This window comes from Argiope bruennichi, chromosome 4 (genome assembly GCF_947563725.1).
Source record: "Argiope bruennichi chromosome 4, qqArgBrue1.1, whole genome shotgun sequence".
NCBI classification, from domain to species: Eukaryota; Metazoa; Arthropoda; class Arachnida; order Araneae; family Araneidae; genus Argiope; species Argiope bruennichi.
The window spans coordinates 140,067,000-140,094,094 of record NC_079154.1 but is presented as its reverse complement, the minus strand read 5'-3'; the positions used below and the strand labels follow the sequence as shown (position 1 = coordinate 140,094,094).

The 27,095-nt window shown below is 27.3% G+C and overlaps 2 protein-coding genes across 3 annotated transcripts in view; one reads left to right on the top strand and one right to left on the bottom strand.

Moving 5' to 3' along the window:
• Positions 1 to 2,860, bottom strand: part of LOC129965498 (vacuolar protein sorting-associated protein 51 homolog) — a 39,180-nt gene extending 36,320 nt beyond the window's left edge. Inside the window, exon 1 of one of the 2 annotated variants that reach the window (XM_056079448.1) lies at positions 2,692 to 2,860. The gene's annotated coding sequence lies outside the window, so the exon portion shown is untranslated. The remainder of the gene's footprint in view (positions 1 to 2,691) is intronic. The other variant, XM_056079450.1, reaches the window with a different exon arrangement.
• A 133-nt stretch (positions 2,861 to 2,993) lies between these two features.
• LOC129965381 (N-acetyltransferase ESCO2-like) lies at positions 2,994 to 25,976 on the top strand. Its single transcript, XM_056079215.1, has 7 exons — positions 2,994 to 4,095; positions 5,624 to 5,714; positions 9,610 to 9,808; positions 11,174 to 11,292; positions 13,097 to 13,211; positions 19,640 to 19,818; positions 25,259 to 25,976. Exons 1-7 carry the CDS (start codon positions 3,240 to 3,242, stop codon positions 25,380 to 25,382), a joined length of 1,683 nt encoding a protein of 560 aa, XP_055935190.1. The 5' UTR covers positions 2,994 to 3,239; the 3' UTR covers positions 25,383 to 25,976.
• Positions 25,977 to 27,095: the final 1,119 nt, after the last annotated feature.

The following is a 27,095-nucleotide window of genomic DNA, read 5'->3' as shown; positions in this document are numbered from 1 at the left end:
TGAGTCTATAATTGTTTCCTGGCATCATGCAATAACGAAGGAAGAGCTTAAATCTCTCGTCAGCTCAATAAAACATCAGTATCAAGCTGTAATAAAAAATAAAGGCTACTCTACTAAGTACTGATAACTTACTGCAGTCATCAACATCAAATGTATCTCGATAATTATTGCCACTCAACTTTTTTTGTATTGAAATCAGTCTTAAATTCTCTTTAAAATGATATATAAGAGTTTGCATTTTGTGAAACATTACATTTTATATAAGCATACAAAGTTAAAAAACTTAAAAATTTTCAAAAGTGTCCACAATTTTGGCCACCATTGTAATAAGTAAAGCATTTCTCATATACAGCATAGAAAATCAACATTTTAAAGTTTAATCACTTCACTTGTCCCACTCACTTAATTGCCTAATAAGATTGCACAATTTATTTTAGAATATGTTTGATTTAACAAGGAAAACACCCATAGAATACTACACATATTTATGTGTATATAGGAACGTTTTATACTAAATTTTTATGCCTGCAACTGATTTTATGTAAATTAATTTATAAATTACTCTCATATAATTGTTTCTTCAATACAAGCAAACATAACTATGATTGTTCACATATACTAATTGAATATATATAAATCCAAAATAATAATAATAATAATAATTTCTAGGATATATTCAATTTTCTTGAACTTCACATATAGTTATGATAACAAAAGGATATGTGAAAAGTATGTATTTATCTAGAAATAGTATTTGGGAAAAGGAATGTTGAAGTTTGCGCTTATTAAAAAATGCAATAAATAGTGAAGAAAAAAGAATCTATTGTAAGATTCATGCATTTTACAGTGATAAAAAGCTTATATTCAATTTAAAATACATATAGTGGCTCAAAAAATTGAGAGTACACCTTACTTTTACTTGACAAATCCAACTTTCAATATAAGTAACACATTACCGGGAAGTGCAAACATGTTTCTATTTTTACACATAACAAATGGTTTAATTTAGAGTAAAAATAAAGAAAAATCAATGAAAAACTTCTAAATTGAAAAGTTTCAGTAGCATTTTAAATAAACATACGCAGAATTTTACCTCAAAAAATAGAGAATACACCAATTAAATTTTTGCAATATCACGCATAGAAACAAAGTGTCACTATTAAGTTGTATGTCTTTTGACTCTTATGATGGTCTCTAAACGTCATGGTACCAATTCTACCAAATTTTGGTGGTATCTGAAGATATTTTACCCCATTCTTCTTGTAACTCATATTTTAAATGGGTTTTGTTTCTAATTTTCTGTTTTTGAATCACTTTTTTGAGTAAGATCCTCGAATATTCAATGGCATTAATGTCGGGGTAGTGTGGTGGTATGTGTAACTGCTGTTTACAATTAAAAAGACACCATATTTTGACGTTACGTGCATTTTGTTTGGTTCGTTGTCCTGCTGGAAAATGGAATTTCCATCTAAACCCAAATTTTTAACACTTTCCTTAAATTGCTGCAACTATATGATTCATCCAACTTGTTGCAGAAACTTTTCAAGTCATTGGCAGAAGTGTAAGTGCTGAAATGTGTGAAATGCCATTAGGCAAGCTGGATATAAAAGTTGCATTGTTAGAGAGAAACCGTTCATCAGCTTGAAAATTCAGAAAAAGCATTTCAAGTTTGCAAAAACTCATCAATTGAAGACCAATAATCTTTAGAAGAAAGCTATATTTAGTAATGAAAGGAAACTCAATATTTTTGGCAGTGACAGCTATTGTACTGTATGGAGAAAGGCTAATACTGCTTTGGATCCAAAAAATTTACGTCCTACAGTTAAACATGATGGTGACTCCCTTATGATTTGAGGTTGTATGGCTTCATCCGGGGTAGGAAATTTCATTTTTATAGATGGCATTATAAACAATATGGTTTAATTTCATATACTTTGCAGCAATCTAAAGGAAAGTGTTAAAAATTTGGGTTTAGATGGAAATTTCATTTTCCAGTAGGACAACGGCCCCAAACAGAATGCATGTAATGCCAAAATATTGTGACTTTTTTTATTATAAACAGCAGTTACACACACCACTACAGTACCCTGCCATCAATGTCATTGAATATCTGTGTCTTTTTCATTGTAAACAGTAATTAAACAAGCCACACAGTCCCCTGAAATTAACGTCATTGCATATTTGTGGGCCATACTCAAAACAGAGGTCCAAAAACACAAAATTAGAAACAAGTGTTATTAAAACAAGTGGTGCAAGAAAAATGGGGTAAAATAGCTTCAGATACCACCAATAATTGGTCGAATCGGTACCACGACGTTTAGAGGCTATTAGAAAAGCCAAAAGACATGCAACTAAATACTGACACGTTCTTTCTATGCGCGATATTGCAAAAATTTCATTGGTGTATTCTCACTTTTTTTGTGGCAAAATTCTGCGTATGTTTATTTAAAATACTTCTGAAACTTTTCGATTTTGAAGGTTTTCGTTGACTTTTCTTTATTTTTACTCTAAATTAAACCATTTGTTATGTGTAAAAATAGAAACATGTTTGCACTTCCCGGTAATGTGTTACTTATATTGAAAGTCGGATTTATCAAGTAAAAGTAAAGTCTACTCTCAATTCTTTGAGCCTGCACATGTGTATTAAGTTATATCCATCAGATTAGAGAATAACGTAAGAATTTTATTTACCTCTATAAACTGGAACGTAAACAGTATGGGATGTAAAGCAACAAACGCAAACATCGCTTGAAAGCCTAAAATTTTAATTCAACTTCATATTTCAACACAAAAAGAAAACAACACACGAGTATATTGTAAATAAATAAAGTTAATTCCACCTTCACTTCACTTCAATCCTTAATGTAATTTCCAATTCGGATCGTATGCTACAGATACTTTCATTGGTTATTTTATGAGTGCGTTACAAATCTTCAAATGGCAACTCAGATCTTTTCTTTCGCGGTTATTTTTTTTATTTCGTTTCGCGGTCTTTTTAGATTCGCTTGTGTCATGTTATGATAGTTTTTTTTGTTTTCAAGTATTTCGCTACAGTGCTAACGTAGTACGAATTATTTGTTCTCAAAATCTTTTCTCGCTTGACTGTAAGTAAAGTGCTTAGTTACAGAATTTCTCGTTTAAATTCAATAGCATTGCATTTAGTGTTGAATACGAGTAGTAGATTTCAGCTGTTTTGTTATTGACCTTAATTAATGCTTGAGAAATAAATTGTTATCATCATGACTCTACTTCAAACTACTGATGAACATCGCCCAAATAGCTTTTACAATCCAATATGCACGTCTGGTTATTTGACACCTCTTCAGAGGAAAAAATTGAGAGAAAAGCGAAATCTTAATCTGTTATCAGATGTACCGAAAGAACTGGAAATTTCAAACAAGTCAAAAAATACGTTGAAAGTTATAAAGAAGGCTAAAGCTAAAAGAACACCGAAACTTAAATCAAACGAAAAGGTAATTAAAAAGGTACTGAAACAAAAAGATAATTTCCCTCAATTGCAGTGCAGTATCGCAAATCTAGTTGGACAAAATAAAGATGATAATCCGAAAGAAAAAAGGTTTTTCAAAAATCGTTCACCTCAGCATTTAAAAAAGGCAAAGTTTGTCATGCCCCTAACCTATAAGAAAGGTTTAGATTTCACTGTAACAGCACCTTTGCAGCTTGTTAAAGGGAATGTAAAGGAAATATCACACAATAATTCCATCATGGAAACATCGACTAAAAGCATGGAATTTGGAAGTAGTTTGGAAGCATGTGCTACTGAAAATCATTCAAATTCTTTCAATGAGAAAGTTACTTCTAATTCTAATATTGAAGAAACAGTAATAAAAAATTGTTCAAGCAGTGACATTTCAAATCCTCAAGTTTCGGAAAGTCTAGAAAATTCTGACAGCCATGAAAGCAAAGAAATGTTTGATAAATTCGACTTTTTTGAATTTAACTGGCCATCAGATGAAGTTTTGTTGGAAAGAGAAAGAAGAGCTCGTGCAAAACTCAGGGAATCACTTGCAGCTGCTAAGTCAGATTTTAGCTTTGAAGATTTGAATCGAAGTTCTATTAATATTGAAGAAATATGTAAGGAATTTTTAAAATATTTTATTTTAGTTTTTATGATATTTGTCAATTGTAACAGCAACCAAAAACGACCAACAAAAAATTTCATCACTTTGGTGATTTCAATCGTCAAACTACATAGCATATGATTCACATGTTCAAAATTCTTGATGATAATAAATAATAATGCACTTGAGTATATTTTTATTACTTGGCAAAGATCTTTCTAAGTGCTTTTGGTTGCTGTTAAAACAAAATTGAATAATTTTTCTATGCAGTGTTTAAATATCATTCACATCTTAGGTTAAATTTATTAATTTTGAATGGAAAATAATGATAACAGAATTTTCAAAGGAAATATATTTATTTATAATGAAAAATATTTTTTCTATTTCTTTAATGAAAATAAGTCATATATTGTTGTGAATGATCTGAAAGTTATTAATGTTATTTGAAAATAATTGTTAAAAGAGCACAATGATTAAAATTCACTAAATTCTTGTTTTAAAATTCACGAAATAAGCTATATTGATGCTTTTTTTGTTGTTTACTTCATGATCAACTTAATTCAATTTAATAATGTGAAATTAAATTTTTTTAAAAATGAATTTGACTGAAGCTAATTGTGGCACTCTTACCAAACACATCTATTTTAGTAAATGCACTATACTAAACATGAATTAAGATACCACAATATAAAATAATTCAGAAATTATAAAGGAAAGCTCATAAAATTGTTGTGTGCATTGTCATAATTATCATCTGAAGATCTAATAAAAAAATATTTATTATTTGTGTAATGATAAGTATTAATGTTACAGATAAGATATAATGGCAGAATAAAGATTTATTATTTTATTTAATACATCTACTGTGATGGGAAATTGGAGACTGCAATGCATTTTCTGTCTTTAAAACTCAAACTGATGGGAATTCCACAAAAAAATTTCTTAATTAAAACAACAGATACAGGTACCAACTTCTCATAAAGATGAAAAATTTTTAGTCAAATCTATTAACATTAATTTAATTAAAATTTAATATTAATTACTTTTCATCAATATTTGTCGTGATTAAAATTACTTTGATCAACTTGATATGTGCATTTTTTGTAATTGACTTTAAAATTTGAAAATTTTAGGTGGAAGTAATAATTTTCTGTCATTAATAAATTATTTACATTGATAATAACAAGGATATGCAATCAAAGTATTTAGTATGTGTTTTTTAAAAAATGAAATTTTGTGTGAGTTTGCAAATTTTTAATAATTTTTTTTTACTCTAAATATATGTATCCTAAATTTAAATAAAAATTTGTAATAGGAACATTTTCTCCACATTTAATGTATATAATCATCATCATGATTTTATTTATTCCTCTGATGGGATATTTTCAAAAATTAATTTTTCAGTTAATTGGTTAACAAAAAGAATTGTATTGTATGCAATTTTTTTTCATATTATATCTATTTAATAATATGCATTATAAGCTAAAATGAATCTTTTACTTTTTCAATTATATATTGATTTTCCCCCCTCCTAAATGTAGCACAATCAAAGAAACTCTTCCCAATATTCAACATAAACCAAAAAGCAAGTAGCAAAAATCAACTTTCAGAAAAAGAACAAATTAATAAACAGTAAGTATTTCTTTAAAATGTTATTTGCAAGCTTTATTTACTAAGTATACTCTTTTTTTATATATGCACAGGCTATCTTATTTCATATTAAAGTTTTATTTTTAATGACTAGACAGGTAAGAGAAATTAACACCTAAACTCTGCAGATGAGGTTATTTTGAATACAGGACAAATTTATTAATGTATAAAAAATATTGAGTTTTGTATTTTTATCTTGTTTATTATATTTATTTGTATATTCAGTAATTGCTATTATTCATCCGATTTAATAAGTAAAAAACTAATTTGTTAAAAAAGATACATTTGTACTTCCTTACCTTATCATAAATGTTTGTCAAATCTTTCCATATTTTTTTAATAGTCTGTTACATAAAATATCTTAAAGGTGAGGGGCATTATCTTTTTGATGCTAGATATTCAATAAACTGAAAAGATAATTTTATAATGAAATTTTTTTTTTCATATATGAATTTAACAACTTGTTTTTACAGCATACTACAATCATTTTCCTTTTTAAGCAGTATTAGTGTTAGTGTTATTCTGCTTATAAAGTGTACTGAGAACTGTTATTATTTTCAAATTAATATTTTATTTTTGAAATTAGAGAAATTATATGTTTTATAATATAATCATTTATTTATGTTGTTCAGTCAATTGCTATTTTCGAACTTCTTAAAGAATATTTAGTTTATGAATAGTAATAACTTAGAAATTTCATCATGCAATTATTCAATTGCAGCTAGAAAATGTGCACTTCTTCACCCAATCTTAAACAATTTTTTTCATAATTTCAATAACTTTATATGCTGAGATCAAAAGAAGAAAATTAGTGAATGCCTTGTTTGTATTTGCTTTTATGTTTTTATTTTTATTTTATGCTAAATCAAACAGACTAAGACATTTGGGATTCTTAAATTTCAAATAAAACATGTGTGGTATAACTGAAGTAAAATGTTTATTAGCGGCTTTTTCAGCGTGCTTAATTTTTATATTTTTAATGCAAAATCTCTGTTTTAAAACAGGAAACAAGCTCATTATTTTATTGATGTTATTATTAAAGACTTGATTATTGTCACTTGAAAACAAAGCTAAACTATACTCTGTTTCACCCTATCTTGGCAGTAGTGTATATTCTAGGCATGCCGAATCGCAGTCGTCGTCAGGGGAACAGGGTTACTTTAAAGTACAATGTTACTAGAAATGCAGATCGCTGGCGAAACTTTATCTCGCAAATATTTCGCCAAATAGTAAATATTTTTTACTTTATCATATTATCACTTTATCGGAGAATTAATTGTTTCCTTCTTTTCATTATTTTTTCAATATTATTGACATTATTTTAATAAATCATTAAAGTTATTTCATTTCGTTTCACCGTTTCTCAAAAGAAAACAATATATCTTTCAATATTCTGTAAAGCGTAGTTCGGCTAATGTTTTTCGAAAAGATATCTGTATCATCGTTCACAACTTTTAAAACTTTATCTAATGTTGGGATCTCATTTCTGCGAAAAAAATGCACGGATTTTTCGTCAAATACAGATTAATGTAAAATCATCATATTTTACAAGACCTGAATGTTTATCTACTGAGCCTGGTCGCTTCTTTCCAGGGGTACTTAAAGGATGCCTTTATTTCTTTTTTCAAAAGGAAAACTGTTCATTGCGAAACATCTGTAAGATGCGAAACTTTATCGACGATTTGATTGATAGAATCTTAAGGGTTTTCTCGGAGTCGAGAATAAACATTTAATATGTTTTTACATGTTGCCCGTCTTGTTGGTTTCACTCGTCTTGAAGGTGTGCACAGCGTAGTCGGTAAAAACACTTTCTCTTTTTCAAACATTTTAGAAGTTAATAGAAATGACGAATCGAATAAATATTCACCAAACAAAACTAATAACTACTAATGCGATTAATAGTATCAAAAATATCAGCTGCTAAAAAAGCGAAAATAAAAAAGTACGAAAGATGATAATGGTTGCGAACTGAATGAAGTTGAGTTGGCGGAGACGTAAAAGAAAAGTGCGCCAAATATTGACCTTGAAGACCGGTTTTAGCCACAGTGGAATTCATTATGTCAATCTTTTAGTTTTATTCGTTCGCTTTATTTACAAAATACTTATCATATAAGCACTTCTAACTTGAGAATAATTTTAAATACATATTCATAAAAAAAGGATTTCTGTAATTTATGATGTTATTTGATAAATTTCTGCGCATTTTAACTATTTTAAAGTCAGAATTGATGGGGAACTCTTTCCCAACGTGGAGCGTCACATTTTCTACCTTTTACAATACTGCCAAGTTAGGGTGAAACAGAGTATAGCAAGCCATTCCAACTTTATATACAGCTTTAAAAAAACCCCATTAACTTTAGTTTTTAAACTGATAATTTAGTCTTAATAAAATGGTAGGAAGTAATAAGAGTGCATGTGAGACAAATATCAAAGAAGCTATGAAAGTGAAAGAAAATGAAATGCTATTTGTTTCATCAATTTTGCTAATCCTTTGAAGCCATTAAATTATACTGGCTCTTCTTAAAAGACACATTAACTAAAGAAAATTGTAATAGGAATTTTGAATCATCTTTTAGAAACTTTCATATAAAAATCTTGTTTTCTATTTTTTTTTTTTTTTCATTTATTTCCATCAGAAATTCTGATTGAATTGTTTGATGAGAACTAGAATATGACAAAAAGTTGCATATAAAGTGCTTAAAAACACAGTTTAAAATAAGGTTCTGCATATTTTATTTGTTCATCATTGTATAATTCATCATAATGTTTTTTTACTTCCTTAATCCTATGCCAATTATTCTTCTATGTTCAAAGATTTCTGAAGCCAAAGATATCAAATTTGCTCGTTTTCCTTCCACTCCCCCCCCGTTTTTTTGCAGGACATGTTTGTTGTATTTCATTCTGCAAGATTTATAATTTTTTAATTTTATTTTACCCAGTGTATTTTTCAGTAATTATTCATATGTTGATTATAATCTACAGTTTCAATTTACTAAAACCTTGAAACAATATTTTGTAATCCTAAAACTTTGTCCTGTATAATTAAGAGAATTACAAAATCAAATACTTCCAATTTTTTTCTTTAGGTGTTCACCTCATTCCATCTCTAGCTTTCTTCGCTAGTCAAAATTATATGATTGAAACATTTTATCATATCACCAAATCTATTCTGTCATGCATGCAATGCATCATATCTGAAAGTCGAGTTTAAAACTTTTGAGGTCATTTTCTTGATATACAATATATTGTTTTTAATTCTTCACAACAAATAATACTATGACTAAAATGATAACATACATTTTGGATTCTTCTGAAAAATATTGCAACATAATACTATGTCTTACATACATTTTGGACACTTTTGGAAAACATTGTCATATTTCTGCTTTTTCTTCAATAGTATTTTTTAAAAATAAATTTAAAATATGACATCTACAAAGTAAGCATGGTGAAGCTTTTTTCTATTACGTTGTTGCACTCATTATTGCTGTACATCATATCTTTGTGTATGTTGATTAAATCTAAGCTTTCTCATGGTATGGTTTCACAATTACTTTTTCAAGGTCCTTTAATAGTTAACCTTTCATTTCTTTAAAAGAGACAATCTACAAATTTTTAATTCAGCAAATTTTCTGCTTTATCACTTACTATTTTGATATATCTGTGAACTTCACTCGGTCAGCTTTAGAGACATTTTGGATTTATCCAAAATATATTATATTTATATATAATATTTTCAAATAAATTATAAAAATTGAATATTTATAATTTCTTAAAATTTTAGGAATGAATAATCTTATGATTTCAAATATATAACAAAATTTTAAAAAGCTCTATTTTTTCACTTTAAAGGTTAATTTCAAGTTTCTTATTTCAGATCCAAGGGGAAGAAAAAATATCTAAATATTATTGATAATTCAAAGGGAAGTGAACAGTTGATCATTGATGCTGGTCAGAAAGAAATTGGAGCAAAAATTTGCAAAACCTGTGGAATGATTTACACTATTGGACAAGAGGAAGATGAAAAACTACATGCGGGCTATCATCAAACATACTTAATCAATTTGAAATTTTTAGTAATGTTTACATTTTATTTGAATTTTTTATTGCTGGTAAATGGCTCCTTTGCCATAAATGTATACTTGAAATTATTGAAAAGGGCTGAATAGAATGCCATAGAAAGCGAAAGATCTCGATAAGGGAACATAAAAAGATTTTATTTTTAATTTCATTTGTATATAATCATTGTAGTTTTCTTCAAATATTACAACTTCTTATTTCATAATTGGGGAGTATTACAAAAAGCAGGGGGGGGGTGCCTTGTTTGTTAAGTGTTAATATGAACTCTTTACCACACACATATATATATATGTACCTCTTGATCTAATTTAATTAATCTTGATCTTAATTTAGCCCATATTCATTTCATTATAAAACAGACTTATTTCCTGATCCAATTTCACCTTTTTCCCCATTTAATTAATGCTACACAGGCTCTATAAAACTGCTGATATCAGCAGGTTTTGACACTCTGAATGAAGGGATAAAAATCCTTAATGTTTGTAACATTCTTTTAACAATACCTAAATTTCCCTACCCTAAATTGACACATGTCAAAGAAATCTTTATCAAAATCTCATTGTAAAACCCATTAAGGGGAAAATTTTGGTCTGTTCTGCTTTTGTGTCCTAATATAGACTGGCATATCTCATCTCTTCTTCCTTGTACATAATATGCCTCCCATAGTGAAATAAATCAAAGTTTTAAATTTTTAAAAGTTTCTTCTATTTGGTCATGAATCTGCTAAAAAATATGTTTACATATATAAATGTTTGAAAACAATTTAAAAAAGTGAAATAAAATGTTACTGTTTAAAAAAATATCCCAATTAACTGAGAAATTAACTGAAAGAACCTAAAGAGTGCATCTTTTTAAACAATAGCCTTTTAAACAATAACAATGGAAAAGAGTATATAGCTAAAAAAAACTTTTTTATACTGTAGAATTTTATTAGGTATTATGCTTAACTTTTATGCTGTGTTATTTTTGCAAATTGAATTTGAAATATTTAAATTAGACAAAAAAAAATACTTGATAATCAAACTGGTATATTTAAAAGAAATATAACTGAATTTTATCTTGCTAATATTTTTAATTATTACTGCCAAAAAAATGCCCGAAAAATATCATTCATTTCTAATTTTTATTATTAATAGTTTTTATAATTATATTTACATTCCAAAAAACAAAACAAAAATGCTTGCAATGCATTTTGTTATATTCCAAAATGGCATAGTATTTTTCTTTATCACTATTATATTATTTATCATTGTTATTGTATTTCTGACGAATTTTTTTTTTAATGGATGGATAAGAAAATCATCCAATGATTTTTCATGAATTTGACTTTTTAAAACATAGCATATTTTCTTTAATTTTAGGGATGGAAGAAAGAACGTGTTGTTGGAAATTATATGGATGGGCGTATAATCCAAGTGAAGGATACTGATGAAAATTTTAGTACCAAGAAAATTAAGGACATTTTATTTATTGTAAATAGGTAGCCTCTTTTTCTAATGTTTTGCAAAAAATTTGTAGAATATTCAAAGAAATTACTTTTAAATATATGTTGATATATGTACTCTTGAGAAGTCAAATAACCATCTTATGGAGTGACAAATAGAATAAAATAATTTTCTGGCTTCCAGGTTAGCAAGGTTGGAATTTTTTTTTTATTGATACTTAATTCACAAACAGTTATTTAGTGTACATTTAACCTTCCCCTTAAGGCCTATTCAGTCTAACCATATTTAATTACAAATGAATTAAATGTGAGTTTGAAAAATCATGATACTGAAATTACTAAATGAGAATATTATCTTTTTACAGATTATTCTTATTTGGCAGCATTTTTTTCACATCTAAGGAAACCAATTATATATTTATTTTTTCAGCAAAACTTTGTTGTAACCTTTTTGAGTGAGAAAGCATTTTTATATTTTAGATTTAAGTTATTATTTACTTATTCTGCAACATATTACTTTATTTATTACATATTCTTAAATTTTTAATTCATTTGCTTTGGAAATTTTAGTATGTACTACTTTGGAATGTTTAGAATAATGGCGGCTCATCATCTCAGAAATTTACAATGTTGCAAAAATTTTGTCAAGAAATTGCATTAAAAAAGTGTTATTCAACCCATGAATAGCCGGAATTTTAAAACCAGATGTTATTAGTCATATCTTTTTCTATCACATCATTAAATGCTTTTCAGGGATTTCATGCTTTTTAAAAAAAATTATGTGAATGTGCCATAAATCATTTATACCATCAATAGCTCTTCCATCATCTCCATCATAAAGTAAACATGCGGAAACATAATATGCATTCCTTAGCAGTACAGTTATATAACCAACTTTCTTTAAATTGAATTTAGTAGTAAAATTTGTTCTGTTGCTGTATTCTCTTCTTGGAGATTTATGAACAAAAGTTTAAATTCAGCATAGGATGACATGTATTTTTTATATTCAATTTTTCGTAACTGTAGAAAGTACAATTTTTAGAAGATCTTAACATTCAATTTTTATATGTAATAATAATTATTAGTCCCTTTTTATAAATCTTTTATCGCTTTATCATTTTTGAATAACATTTAAAAAAAATTATCTGTGAATCTCTATCTTAAAAGGCAACCTCTAATAAAAGAAGATCAGAATACAATAAAACCAAATAGGGTTCTGTGGATGCAACAAGAATCAAAACCGAATTTCATAAAAGACAACCAAGAAAAAACAGAAAACACTAAAAAATTGAAGACGAGCTTTTGATTTTAAATGGGAGAGGGCGGTCAATTGTTTCTGTTTAAAAGCAGATTTTGGTAGAATTACTACTTTAATATCTCTAAATTAAAGAGAAGAAACTTTGATTTTTCTTTTCAAATCAATCAATTGTGTGCATAATTGGCTTTCATGGGCCGCTTGGTGATTAGTTCCAACTTCCATTTTACTTGTTTTTTTTTATTTATTTTCTCTTTACATCCCTCCTCCTCCCACCCCATCGATTATCATAGTCTCAGAGTGGAAAAGTTAATAAATTAAATGAAAAACGAAATTGCAACTTTAAAAAATAATTTCAGAGAGCGTTCAATTCTAAACTAAAGCCCTAATGGATGGGATGCCACTTATTTAGAAATCCTTTGTGATGATTTCTCAATTTTTAAAAAAATGAATACTGCAAGAAATGTACTTGGTGTCACTTTAACTAATTATTTCAACAAGTAATCATGTGAAAGTAATTTTTCACAATTGTATCATTTGTGGTCCATTATTATAATTAATAATAAACTGCTTTTTTTTTTAAAGGGATTTAGGATTTTCAGCTGCAGAACTGCCTGTTCGATCTAATGTCATGATTCTATTGTTTATATCAAATGATAAAAGAGTCAATGGCTGTCTTGTTGCTGAGGAGATACAATCAGTAAGTTCACTTTAACTGAAACAAATAGTTTAATTTGTATCTTTGTTGAATATTTTATAGAAAGCTATAATTTTTATGGGGCTCTATAGGAAACATATATATATATATATATATATATATATATATATATATATATATATATATATATAAAAGAAAATCAAAAATATATGCATTATGAAATTTTAATTAAAATTAAAATCTATTTCTGAATAAAACTAAAAATAATACAATTGTATTTAGAGAGCGCTAATGCTGCTACTACTAAAACACAGATGAACTTAACCAAATTAGTAAAAATACCAAGTTAATATTAGCAAAAAGAATAAATATGAAATCAAAAAGGAAGAATTTAAGAATCCGGCCTGCAGACTTTCTCAAGGGTCACCCTCAGGCAGGGATTCAAACAAGGGATTTTTTTTCTATGTGGGATCTGATGTCCAACAATATTGACCTCTCGTGACAAGAAAATCCCCTGAAATTGAGGCCTTAGAGTTAAATAATTTTTTTACAGAAATAAAACAATAAATTACAATCTCCAATTTAAGCAAAAATTATAATGTAATATAAACTATAAAAGAATATTCACAACCAATTATAGAAACAAAAAGGAAAGAACATACCGGTAGCAGGTAAAATCTCTACAAAAAAGGCTTTTATCACATTTCCTGCGCCCTTACTGCATAAAAATGCTTCGTCATTCAAAGTAGTAAATAATTGGTGGGTCTCAGCACCATCTATTTAGTTAGTTGACGTGTAATCGAAAATCTATTTTTATTTGAGCCCAAAGATTAGTAAGAAGTCAATTCTTCTATTATTAGAACTTCTATATTGCAATAGTTTCTGGGAAATTCATAAGTAGTTAAATTTTTAATGAGATTATTTGTTGCTTTAATATAAGAAATTTTGTTATTACAAAATCTTTTAATCCTATTAAATTCTGAGAAAATTAAATTTTTGAAAATTTTAGAGTTCAGATTAAATTGTAATTACTAAACTTAATTATTTTAAAGTTGAATTCCTCTTTTTTATCGTAGATACCAACTAATGTGTTTTACCATTAGAAATTTCGATTTTTAAATTCAGATAGGTAGTTTCAAGTTGATTTTTGTTTGTTTCAGTTAGCACTAAATCTTTTGGATAACAATTAGTAAGTTCAACAAAAGCAAGTCATCAATATATCTCCAACCATTTATTAAATTATGTTTTATAATTTGGTTCTCATAGTAATGTAGGAAAATATTGGTTAATGTACTTGAGAAAGCTCTTCCCATTGGAATGCCCTTTACTTGCCCTTTTATAATAATTAATTACATTAAAAATATAATTTTTGGTAGTATTAAATTTACATAATTCTAGCCAGTTATTTTTTGTAATAATATCTTCATTTAAATATTTGTCATATATAAAAGTACAGACATTTATTAATTTTTCATGAGGTAGATTAGTGTGTAAGTTTTCAAAATCATAAGTATTAAGTTTATTAATGTTATCTTTTATAAAATCCAAAACTGCTTTGTTATTATTAATTATAAAGTTATCTTCATCTTTAATTTTATTCAGGATAATTTTCAAGTATTTAAAGAAATATTTTCCCATATACTAATTATAACTGCCAGTGCTACAAGTCATGAATCTAAATTTTAATGGGTTTTTTATGAAATTTTATTGTTGGAAACATATAAGGATAGTTTAAAGATCAAATCTTAATTTTAGTTTTTTTCGCGAAAGCTAGCATTCTTTTATCTAATTCCTTTTTCCCGTTACTCTTTGAAATGTAAGTTGCATTAGAGTTATATTCATTAATTAATTGTTCTCTATAATAATATTTATACATTAAACAGAAATTATTTGCTGATTTATCTATTTCTCTAATAACAAATTTCTCTTTTAAATTTTTTATTCCTTTTTTTAATGTTTTGCTAAAGTAAATCCCTCGCTTTTTAGCTCTGCCAATATCTACATTCATTTCTGTCTTAATTTCCTCAAAAATTCTCTTATTTTTAATTTCTTCCTTTTTGTTTCTATATTTATTCTTTTTGCTAATATTTACTTGGTAATTTGGTTATATATATATATATATATATATATATATATATATATATATATATAATTCTTAATTTGCTTAGGAAATTAGAGGTTATGATTTGGTCATTCAGGTATTGCTCTCTTTATATTTTCTTTTCTAACAAATTAAGAGTATCAGACATTTTGCATATACAGCATATATTTTCAGGAAATAGATGAAATGTGCATATTTGTAGTTATTGAAGATCAGGAATGTAAGTGATAAGAAAAATAAGATTTGTGCTCTGTTTTGACTGCTGAACTATCTGCAATTTTGTTATCTCTGAAAAGAATTTCCCTTTCTAAAGAGACTTATTACTGTATTTATTCAGATAGTATGAGTGCTTTAGAGACTCTGTGTAACTTTGCAAATTGTTGTTGTTTCTAATGGCACTTTTCCTAGACGTCCACTGACTTTAAGAAGTCATGATGGATTAAGCCAAGGGTATGTCTCTTGTTTTTACAGTAGCGCCATCTAGGGCCAAGAGAACAATTTAGCTACACACATGTCACAACCCTTTTTACGGGACAGACTTCATTCATGCATTTCATTCACTCAACCACAGATCGTAATTTAGACCTGAATCAGAGAACGATCATCCCTGATCCAGTACCCCAGTGGTATTACTCTCGACATGGAGGACTTTGTGACCACGACAGATTTATACGTGCATTAGTCACCCCACGCACAGGGAATCTTCGGCTGTCGGGGTTCAAACTCGCAACCCAAGGGTCACGAATTCAATGTCCTACCAACCAGGCTATCCTGGCCTCCCTATTGTAGCAGGCTATCCCGGCAAATGATAGGCATCCTATTGCAATTGATATTCTTAGCTGTTGAAAAGATCGTCAGACTAAGGGGTATAACATCTTATTCAGATGGATTCCTAGTAATGTTGGCATAACCGGCAAGGAAGCGGATAACATTGCTGCCAAAGCAGTCATGCATTTTGTACAGTACCCTTGCCCACATATTGATCTAATTAACATGTATAGTGGGTATATACTTTCGGTTTGGCAAGAATCTTGGAATCAAGAGATTAAAAACAAACTGCATTTTACTAAGCCGACAATTGAAATGTGACCTGTTGCTTCGGTTGGATGGACTGATATAAAATTATACTAGACTAAGAATTGGTCACATCCACCTAACTCGCAAATATCTTATATTTGACGAGAGAGTACTGATGTGCTTGTATTGCAAAGTTAACCTTACAATTTCACATATTTTAATTGAATGTCCCAAATTTAATTTTTATCATGCATTTCTTTAATTCATTGTCATTAGATTTGAATAAAGAACAACTTCACTGAAATATTATCGGAATTTTTAAGAGCTATCGACTTTATCCATTTTATATAAATATCTTTTTTAACTTTTTGTTTTAGTCGTAGACTTTTATCTTATTTAAAGCTTCGTACCTTTCTTAAATGCTTCTTTTAACAAAATTATTCATTTTTCAATTTCTATAATCGTGAAATAATTTGCATTTTTATTGACTGAATTTGTTTTAAATATATTCCTTGAATCTGAAAGATTTTTTTTTTTCCTGCAAGCATTTACGCAGAAAATTATTTTCTTGCACTACCAACAGAAAATAATTTATTATTTGAAAAGGCTTGATTAAAATTTTTAAGGTATTGTAATTAATCTTCAATAGCACTGTAATTTTTTTAATGGAATAAACATCTGAATACACATTAAAATAATTTTCTGCTAAAAGGACTAGAATAAGTTTATAAAAAAACATCTTAAGATGGAATAGACATTGTCTCACAAAGAGTTAAAATGTAAATCATTTGTTTGTTAGACCCTTGGACTTCTGAAATATTATGATATGTTTTTTGCTACAAAGCATAAAACAATGAAAGATATAGGGATGTGCACTTTCTTTACCTAGGTGGGTCCATAGTCTGTTGCGGATTTACCTTTTGAAACAAGATTATTTACTAAACTTCATTTTTGCATCATGATGCATGTTAAGTTACCACATTCATATAGATAGACAATAACAATTTGAAAATTTCTATGAAATTTTTGAATGAAATTCATTTTCTAGAAATCTGGCTCTCAGAGTGTGAGAGAACATGATAACTTCAGATAAATAAAGTTTGGTACTAAATAAGCTGGAGCACAGATTTATTACTTAAAATATAAATCTGTGTCAAGTTTTGAACCGAATCCATCTACATATTGACCATCTGCTTCTCTGTTCTTTTGCATGCATTTAACAAGACAACATGAAGTATCTAATTAGATGAATGATATTTTGAATACAATTTTAGCATCTAAATCATATATTTTTGTCAAATTTTGAACCAGAAATGTCAAAGGATTGATTATCTGTCATTCTATACTCTTGCTTGTATTTTGATGCGATAACTCAAAAATGCAACAACTGGAATGAATGAAATTGCATGCACAGTTTTAGCATCTGATAAGTAGATTTTTTTCACATAAAAAAAAAAGCAGATTTTTCTCTCATTCTCATGCATTTTAACACATCTCAAAAAGTTGAAAAAATGAGATTTGACATGTAATTGTATTATTTATTACAATCATAGTTTTTTTAAAAGAAGAATTCAAAATATATGCTTGGGATTTCTTTACTATATTATGCAGAACTAAGTGCTCATACAAGACTTCAAAAATAAAATTCTGTGCACTAGTGGTTTTCACAACCTTGTCTAATTTTTATAAAGTTAGAAAGGAATAGTTCCTTTATTAATAATGTAGGAAAACATTTTGTTTTTAAAATGCTTGAGATGTATAAAGTTTGGATATTCATTAAAATCTTCAAGTGTTTGGACATTCTAATACATTCTTTTTATTTATTTTGTACTCACAAAAAAATAAATAGAAGGAATAATCAGCAAAGAGAATGCTGATTATATTGTCACGTAGGTACTCTAGTGTGGAACTCTATGACACTCACAAGAAGTAGAGCTAAATCAATTTATTAACTCAACTCTGAACTCAGAACGTAGTGACTGACAGATCTTTTGCTTTTATACTAGCAGGGAAAGTTCCAGAATACTTTTCTGGAGACAGTAAGAAAAGTCCAGAACACTTGTCTGGTAAACTAAAGAAGTGTCCAGAATCTTCTAGAACATGAAATAAAGGAAAACATAAAATAAAGGAATTAAATATTTACACAGACTGTGAATCGCATTGTCTCGAGCAGGATTCGAACTTACAATCTTTTAATTAAGAGACCAGTGGTATGACTATTTGGCCATGGAGAGTCGACTGCCTCTTTTCAATGCAGCAATATTTCTTAAAAATAAAATAATAATAATTTATTATTCAAAAATCATTTCAAGTAGTGTTTGCTATTATAATATGTTAAACTTTAAAGTTAAGCATTTTAAATGTTCTCTAAATGAAAAAAAGTAAAAACAAAAATTTCATTCAATATTTATCTATAATAAGAATAAATCGGAAGGATTTCTTCCTCATTGCTGTCAAGAGCAATGTTTGGATTGCAATTTATTGCTATTTTTCAATAATAAGTTTCTAAAGAAAGGGAATTGTTAAGGTTGTAATAAAAGTTAATAATAGGAATTAAAAAGATTAATTAACCATTTCAATTTTTTTAGTCCTAGAAAGCAAATATGATAAATTTCCATGCATTTCAGTTTCTGAATTTATCATTCTTGAGATTGACTAAATTTCTTCTTATGTAATAATTTTACAATATTTTTAATGACTCAAACACTTTTTAAATAAGTTTGTTTCTTTTATTGTTCAGTTAATTATGCTTATTTTATTTGTCAGTGCTTGACACAACTCATTATTTTATGAAATTCAACTTTTATTTGCATCAAAAATTTGTGTTTCTATGTCTAGGAAGTTAACATCATATTGCATTAATTTTTATTACTCAACAAAAATGTTTACATTAATATAAATATAAGAACTGAAGGAAAAGAAGTAACTTTGATTTTAATCTTAGTTTTCTGCCAAAAAATTATTTTAGAAACTTGATTTAATTAAATGCTTCTCTACTAAAAATGTTCTTCTTCAGAACAAAATTGTATTAACTAAATTTCTTAATTTATAAAATTATTCAAAATTTATACAAAAAGAGAACTGGAATTTTCCCAAACAATGCCTGTTTGCAATAAAAGTTTAATACCCATTTATTAAAAAAGATAGTTTTAAAAATATTAATAATAAATAATTTAGTGCTTTATTTTGTATTTGCCTTTGACATAATGAATCATGTAGTTTTATTAGATATTAAATTTAAAACATGTTGTTTTATACACTAAAAAAATTTATTGCATTTGTAAAATCTTAATCTTTTAAATTTTATACTTCTAAACATGAATTATTCTTACTTTTGCTAACTCTTTTTTAGGCCAGTCGTGTTGTTTCAGCTGAAACATCGGAAAAAAGTGATGGAAGATCTATTTGGAAATTAGGAAGTTGGTATGCTAGCTCTGAAATAGTTCCTGCTATTTGTGGTGTGAATCGTATATGGGTTTCTCATGATTTCCGACGTCGCAAAGTGGCTTCTAGATTGGTTGATTGCTTGAGGTATGTATGTGCAGAATTCATACAGTAATGTTATTAAATTATTATTATTATTATTATTTTGTTGTTGTTGATTATAAACTGATCAAGGAAATAAAAACTTTAAGGTTGTCCATCGTGAAATTTAGTAAAAATCTGTATAAAAGGAATATTTGATATTTTTCCTGCATTTTTTTTCTTTCTTGTTTTACCTGAAACTTATAGTTTAGTCATTGTAAAATGGTCTGATATATGCATGGTAAATTCCACTTCATCTGAGATTGCTCTTAATTTTTCTAAAATTAAACTTATTCAATTGCAATTAAAAAACACACCAATTTTGTCAGTTAATATTTAAATTTCTTGTGTGTTATGTACTTGTATACATAAGAATCTCTGTTCATCAAATGTTGAGGTTTTTTTGTGTTTCAAGGGTTATTAAAAATAAAAAAAATCTGCATAATTTGCAGTTACCTTGAAATGACTGCTTATACTCAAGGTTACCATGATTTTGGTGAACTTTGTATTTGTTGATTTTTTAAACTTCTTATTTAATTTTGTTGCACTTGGGACCCCAGGAATGTATTTATTTTAATTTTTATTGGATCTTTGAATAGTCCTTAAAAAATAGGCGAAGTAACATCCATTAACTTTTGAAAGACAAGAGAAAAACAGTTTGTGATTTGATTACATTTTGAGAATTTCATCTGTAGAAAATAAGTTCTGTATAACTTTTGTAAGAGAATTTTAAAACTTCTTTTGAAAAATGCTGCTGGACACCAAGGTTGCTAAAAAATGTTCCTGTGGGCCAGCAAAAGTTTTTTTATTTAATTTCATTTAGTATTCAGGGTTGCTTCGCCAGTGGGAGAACTGGGAAAATGCAGAGAAATTTGTGAATTTTCATAAAAGCAGGAAAGATACTGGGAATTTTAAATTTTTTCCTTTTTCCCCATCTAAATAAATGCCTATCTCTAAAGAATAAAATGTTGTAGTGAGAGCTTCCAAAAATGAAACAATATCATTTGTGATTGTGTAATCACCAAATCTCACCCCCTTTCTATGTAATTCACTTTTTTTGGGGGGGGGGAGATATAGATTAAACCATGTGTGAAACATCTGATCTTTTTGCATGAGATTCATGAATTGCAGCTAATGAGCATGCACAACACTTCTGCAACTGCATTAAAGAATAGAAAGCATTTCTCTTTTGGAGATATTCGATCTACAGAAGCTACCATACCTGAGTTTTTTTAATGGTTTGTTTATTATTTGGGAAACTGTTAGCTTATTTATAGTAAATTAGAGAATTATTTTAAAACAATGAGCTATTCAAAAACCGTATTTAATATGAATTGGACGAATAAAAAAAATCATTCTAATTTTGCTGAATGGGTATGAGAAGTTACATGAAATCCATTTGTTGCATACTGATTGCATTATATGAAGATAATAAGCCTAAATCAAAATTTTTATTTTATAAAATCTTAATTAGACCAATACTTACATATGACTCAGATACCTGGACCCTGACCAAAGCTGGAGAAAATAAAATAGCCATTTTCCAAAGAAAATTTTGCGAGCCTTATTTTTGGTGGGATAGAAATAAAAAATGTTTGGAGAAGAAGATACAATTTTGAGCTATATAAAATCTATAGATAGCCAGATATTATAAAGTTGATAAAAATAAATGGGATGAACTAGACGGCTCATATATTTAAAATGGATGATGATTCCACATTAAAAAAATTCTTTTACATAAACCTCTATGAAGTAGAAAAAGAGGTAGATCCAAAATGAGATGGATGGAGTCAGTGAAGATAGACTTCCTGGCTATCCAAGAAAGAAACTGGCACACAAGTATCAAAAATAGAATGCATTCTGAACCATAGGAAAATAGAATTCACCCTAGGCTTTTCTAGCCAAATATGATGATGAATAAGCCTAAATTATATGGGGGAAAAGGCACTTACTAATCATGGCAAAAGAGGAAAAGATGCAAAACATGCCTGTCGGTTCAAAAAAGTCATTTTTGATTCTGTATAAAAAGAATACAGGAAAAGATGACATGCCAAATCTGAGAATATCAAATTCAATGCCCGAAAAGAAACCAATTTCGAAATCTTTAGTTCATGAATAATAGTTTAAAGTTGAATTTTTATGGGCATTAAAACTTGTTGTGTCATATCGTATTTGATGCAGCGGAAATATTTTCATTGGAAGTGAAATAGTTAAAAAATATACATTAGGCCGTACAAAAATGTCATACCTTATTTGTTAAAGATTAACTCCATGAAACTGATGGCTGAAAAATCCTCAGAAGTTGCAGAAATTGATGCCCTAATACATAAACTGAAAAAAAAAAAATTAGTAAATAAAGAAAAGTAATCCGTAATGCTTTGTGTCATGATAATGGAATTTTTTGCATTTTCCTTCACCAGAGTCCTTAATTTTGTGCGATTTATGATTAAAGAGCATGGCAGGTAATATATATCCCCCTTAATATATAAATTGTGTTTTGCTTAATTTTCGATAATAAATAAAGAGAAACTATTGGGGGGTTTTTTTGTACGTAAATATAATTCCTTTCCTTGCTTTTCCCACTTCTTAAAATCATATTGCATTATAATTTGCACATGAGTGTTATTTGTGCATTTCCTTGTAGCTTGAATATACATACAGGGAATTTTTTTCCAGATTTGAATAGCAACTCTGGTATTTCTATATACAGTAAGGATTTTTATGTTAATGACTGGCTCTCATATTTCAGGAAGTATTATTCAGCAAGAAAAGTAGTTGAATTTATAACTTATTTCCCATTTTAGAATTTTTTAAAAAAAATACGTTTTAACCATATATGAATGTATCACAGAGTGGCGACAGCACTGGGATACCAGGGAAAAGTTGGTGCATTTTATCAATCTGGAAGAGTCAGAGAAATTCGTAAAAATATATAAAAATTGGAAAAAACTGCAGATGAGAAAATTTCGCACGAAGCATGCAAAGAATAAAGGATGTTCTAAAATATGTAATTTTATGATCCTTGTATTTTCTTAAAAAGAAACTTGAAAGATTCTTGATTGCCCCCCCCCCCTCCCTTCAATACTAGTGGTAACTCTGATGCTACATTTTAGGAATCCATCTTGTATCACATATCTATTTGAATATCAGGTTTTTTAGATTTGTGATTATAAAATGCTAAATTAAGCAAGGTGCAAGAAATTACTGAACTTTTGGGATTTGAAAGAATGAATGGCTTTCGTGATGAAATTTGACATTGTCCTAATGCACTTTCATATAGGTTTGCACAAATTCAGTGAGATACGAAAAAAAGTAACTACATAAATTATTGGCAATTGCATATTTAACTTTCATGACATTTAATGAATTAAACATAAAATTACTAAACTTGCATTTGCTAAAATGATTTATAAGATTTCATCTATTAGTAATTCTTTTTATTCAAAGATATGCTGTCTATTAAAATATCATTTCCAAATAATATAACCTATTAATTGCCAAACTAGAAAAAATGTAATAGAAATAATAGGATTGTTAACTTACAGATCAAATAATTAATTTGTTTTAGTGACATGAAATATAAGTTTTCTTATTTCTAAATTATTAATTATTTCTATACATTCTGCATTTAATAATGGAAATTCAGTTATTATGGTAAAAATTGTTAATTACTGAAATAATACAGTTTCCATTTTCAGACAAAATTTAGGATGTGTAGTCTGTTTTTTGTTGCATGAAAAGATTAGGAGAAGGAATTGGAGATGGAAGATTTTGCATTTATCAGAATTAACTTTAATTACATAAGAAAGTGTGCTGTGGAAAGTAGATTGATTAATATCTTCCGAATAAGATTAATTATTACTTGTTTCCTAGTTTTATCACGAAAACAAAAAATTATAAAGTGTGTATCTTGATTTCTTGCAAGACTCAAAAATAGGCTTGGTTTCCTTTACACATAAAGTAATAGATTTGTGTTTATGTGTCGTTTATTTTTATGCGAATTAATATACTTGAAATCCCACATTTTTAATACAATTAATTACTATTACTGCTAAGTTATTTACATGCTATTTTTTATAAAAAAATCTATAAATTATATTATTTCATTTTTAAAATAAAATAAGAAATATATAATATTCTCAAATAAGAGTAAAACTTAAGTTATATTTTCCCATGTTTCAAAACTGAACTGCTGTTTAAATAAATTTCAGTAGTGATGCATTTTTAAAAATTAAGTACTTTTGAATTTATTTATTTTTTCTCTGAGATATTACATGAGGATTATTTGCTTCTACTTTGAAATCAATTGCAATAATTTGAATTGGACAGTTTTCCTCTGTTGAAATCCAATATTTAATCATTTTTCTTCTTTGATTTATTAAACCAATATATTTTATTTATTCTTGTTTACAATAATATGCATAATTTCTTGCATACAAAATGCTTCCTTTTATATTAAAACTGGCTTAATTTTAAAAGAATATTCGAAGAATTTTCACATGAATCTTTTTACCTTAAGAATTAATAGATGATTTTAATAAATTTTGAAGAATTAAATAAAATAATATTTTTTCACTACTATTTGATTTATATGATTTAACTTGTGTATTTATGCGAACTTACTGGTATATTTAAAAAAAAAAAAATTGAGAAAGTTTTTTTTTTTTTTTTTTTTTGAGGCCAAAAAGTTTCAATAATGGCCATAATATATGAAGAAATAATAATTTTTTTATGTTTTGCTGAACTTTTATGATACATTCGTTTCAAGATGTCTATTATAACAAAACTTTCAAACTATTTTGTTTATGCTACATATTTTCAATTTCCTCAAATTTTGAATACAGTGGAGGGAATTTGTATGATGTTCATCAGCTTTTTCACCGTTCTTATATGCAGTTGGAATGATACGAGTGTGTGTTATGAATATGATATAATGATTTAATTTCCCCTGTTTTAGTCTGATCTTAATTTTTTGAAAGAGTTATTAAAAAATGTGTATCTGAATGAAATTAATATGACAATATAGAGAGATTTTTTGTGATAGTTAAATAATCATTTACTATTGTATTCAATACTATTAAAAATCTGGTTTTGTAGCATTGTTAGTAATTAGATTAACTTAATTTTAACAGCAATTTATGTATTTAAAAAAAGGACAGAGTTTGTAACTTCACTTGGAAAGTTTTCATCAATAAATATCTAAAAAAAATTATTTGTTAAGTCATATTTGACATTTCAATTATGTTAAAAGGAATCTCATGAAAGTTGCATTTTCCTTTCTTGAATTCATTTTTAACAGATAATGTGTAATATAATATTATGTGTAATCTAATAAGTTTTTATAATATTATCATTCCATCCTAGACAAATTTTTCTCTAAAATAAATTTTTAACTCTATAAAAATTATTTTTTATAATGTCTAATATAATACTTTATTTTATTTAGGAAAAACTTCCTTTATGGTTATTTTGTGGATCAGCATGAACTTGCTTTTACAGATCCCACTGTAGATGGTAGAGAGTTTGCAGCCTCTTACACAGGAACAGACAACTTTTTGGTTTATAAATAATCGAAATAAGAGTACTGAATATTGAAATATTTTGTGCTGTCTGTAATTTCTTATAGAATACACTTTGTATGTTGGATGTGCAGCTGTAATTGTTTAATATAAGTTAATTAATATATATAAAATAATATATGTAATTGAATAATGCATAAAGTTTGAAAAATATAGATTAAAAAATTATTTGCAGTAGTGTTATACTACTGCTAAGATAACCTTCAAAGTAATGTTTTTCTGTTGTTATTTGTATTGTAAATAAATTAAATTTCATAAAAAGTTCCTTTATGATGATTCGTATAATCGCATTATAACAACAAATGTAACAGTATGTGCATTTATTATTGTTTCTCAAAACTTTCAATGCACCAGATGCTACAGCATCTGGTGCCCCCCGCGCCAAAGGCTTTAACATTAATGTATGAAAATATTTCATTTGAATTTTAATAATTTCCTTTTCTATTTTCATTTGCTGAACTCAAAATTATGTCATACTTATTTAGATTCTAGGAAACCATTTCTTAATCTAGCTTTATAAAATTTTAACTAATTATAATTTGTTGTTAAATTCTATAAACAATATTTTTATTGATGAGAGACACAATTAGTTGCACTATGCTATTTTATCGTTTTTCATGTTTTAATTGAAGATTTTTTTATAGTTATTATTATTGAAAAGTATCTTTTGTTGATATTTATTTGTGTATCAAGATTTCTTTTAAACTTTATTCTGAATGTTAATATAAAATGAAAGAATTATGTATATATTTATAAAAATAATTTAATTTTTATTTACTAACATTCTTTTATCTTAGCAAATCCATTTATGCAAATGTTTCTATTAGTTTGATAATTGTGTAATAGCTTCGTCAAAATTATGATCCATACTGATGTAGAAACTTTTCCAAACTGCATAAACCTGATACTATGCAACCTTCATAAAACAATTAAGAGTAGCAAAAAGAGAAAAAAAGCTTAGAGCATGTATTTTCCTATTGTCAACAGCATTAATTCGTGAATTTAGAAAATGAAATCGTTATTCTGAATACAAAGTGGCTCCTTGTTTTGACAGAAGGGATTTAAAAATTTTGAATGCAAATAGAGCAGTATAAAGCATTAAAACTTTTGTATTTAATTAGATTTTCCCATGTAAAATGTTGTGAAATAGCAATGCTGTTTGAGAAACATGTTTAAAAAATTATTGAGAATTTTATTTCTCTTCAGATTTTAATATATAATATTTTTATATAAGTATCACAAACTTATGGAATACAACTTCAAAATAAAATGAAGATTTCTCTTTCACATTTCTTTGAATCCTTTTATTTTCTTATTTTATTCAATTTTTGCTTACACGGATGATAGGTAGAATATTTATTATTGTCTGTCTAATAAATTCATAGCTTAAAATAATTATGTTGAGTTTGAATTTTTTCCTTCCTGTTCTTAAAAAGATATACAATTTGTTTTAATCTAAGATGTTTATCAATACAAAACCGATATTTTTTCATTTTAAAATACACTTTATAAATGAGTGAATTGCTTATATTCTGTGAATACAAACCTTTTTGTTTTAACAGCAACTTTTAATAATGTGGTTGACTTTTTTTTAAACTTGCAACTATTTTTTTTTATTTGACTTCTCATGACTGATGTGAAGTCGATGACTAATGTGATTTATAAGAGATACACATTAAGTTTACTTTACCATTCATATGAAGT

Bases quoted from the DNA above. Each gene is read 5' to 3' on its own strand.
- LOC129965381 (XM_056079215.1), top strand. From the start codon at position 3,240: ATGACTCTACTTCAAACTACTGATGAACATCGCCCAAATAGCTTTTAC. The intron at 4,096-5,623 runs GTAAGGAATTTT...TCCTAAATGTAG, and splicing joins TATTAATATTGAAGAAATAT to CACAATCAAAGAAACTCTTC. The intron at 19,819-25,258 runs GTATGTATGTGC...TATTTTATTTAG, and splicing joins AGATTGGTTGATTGCTTGAG to GAAAAACTTCCTTTATGGTT.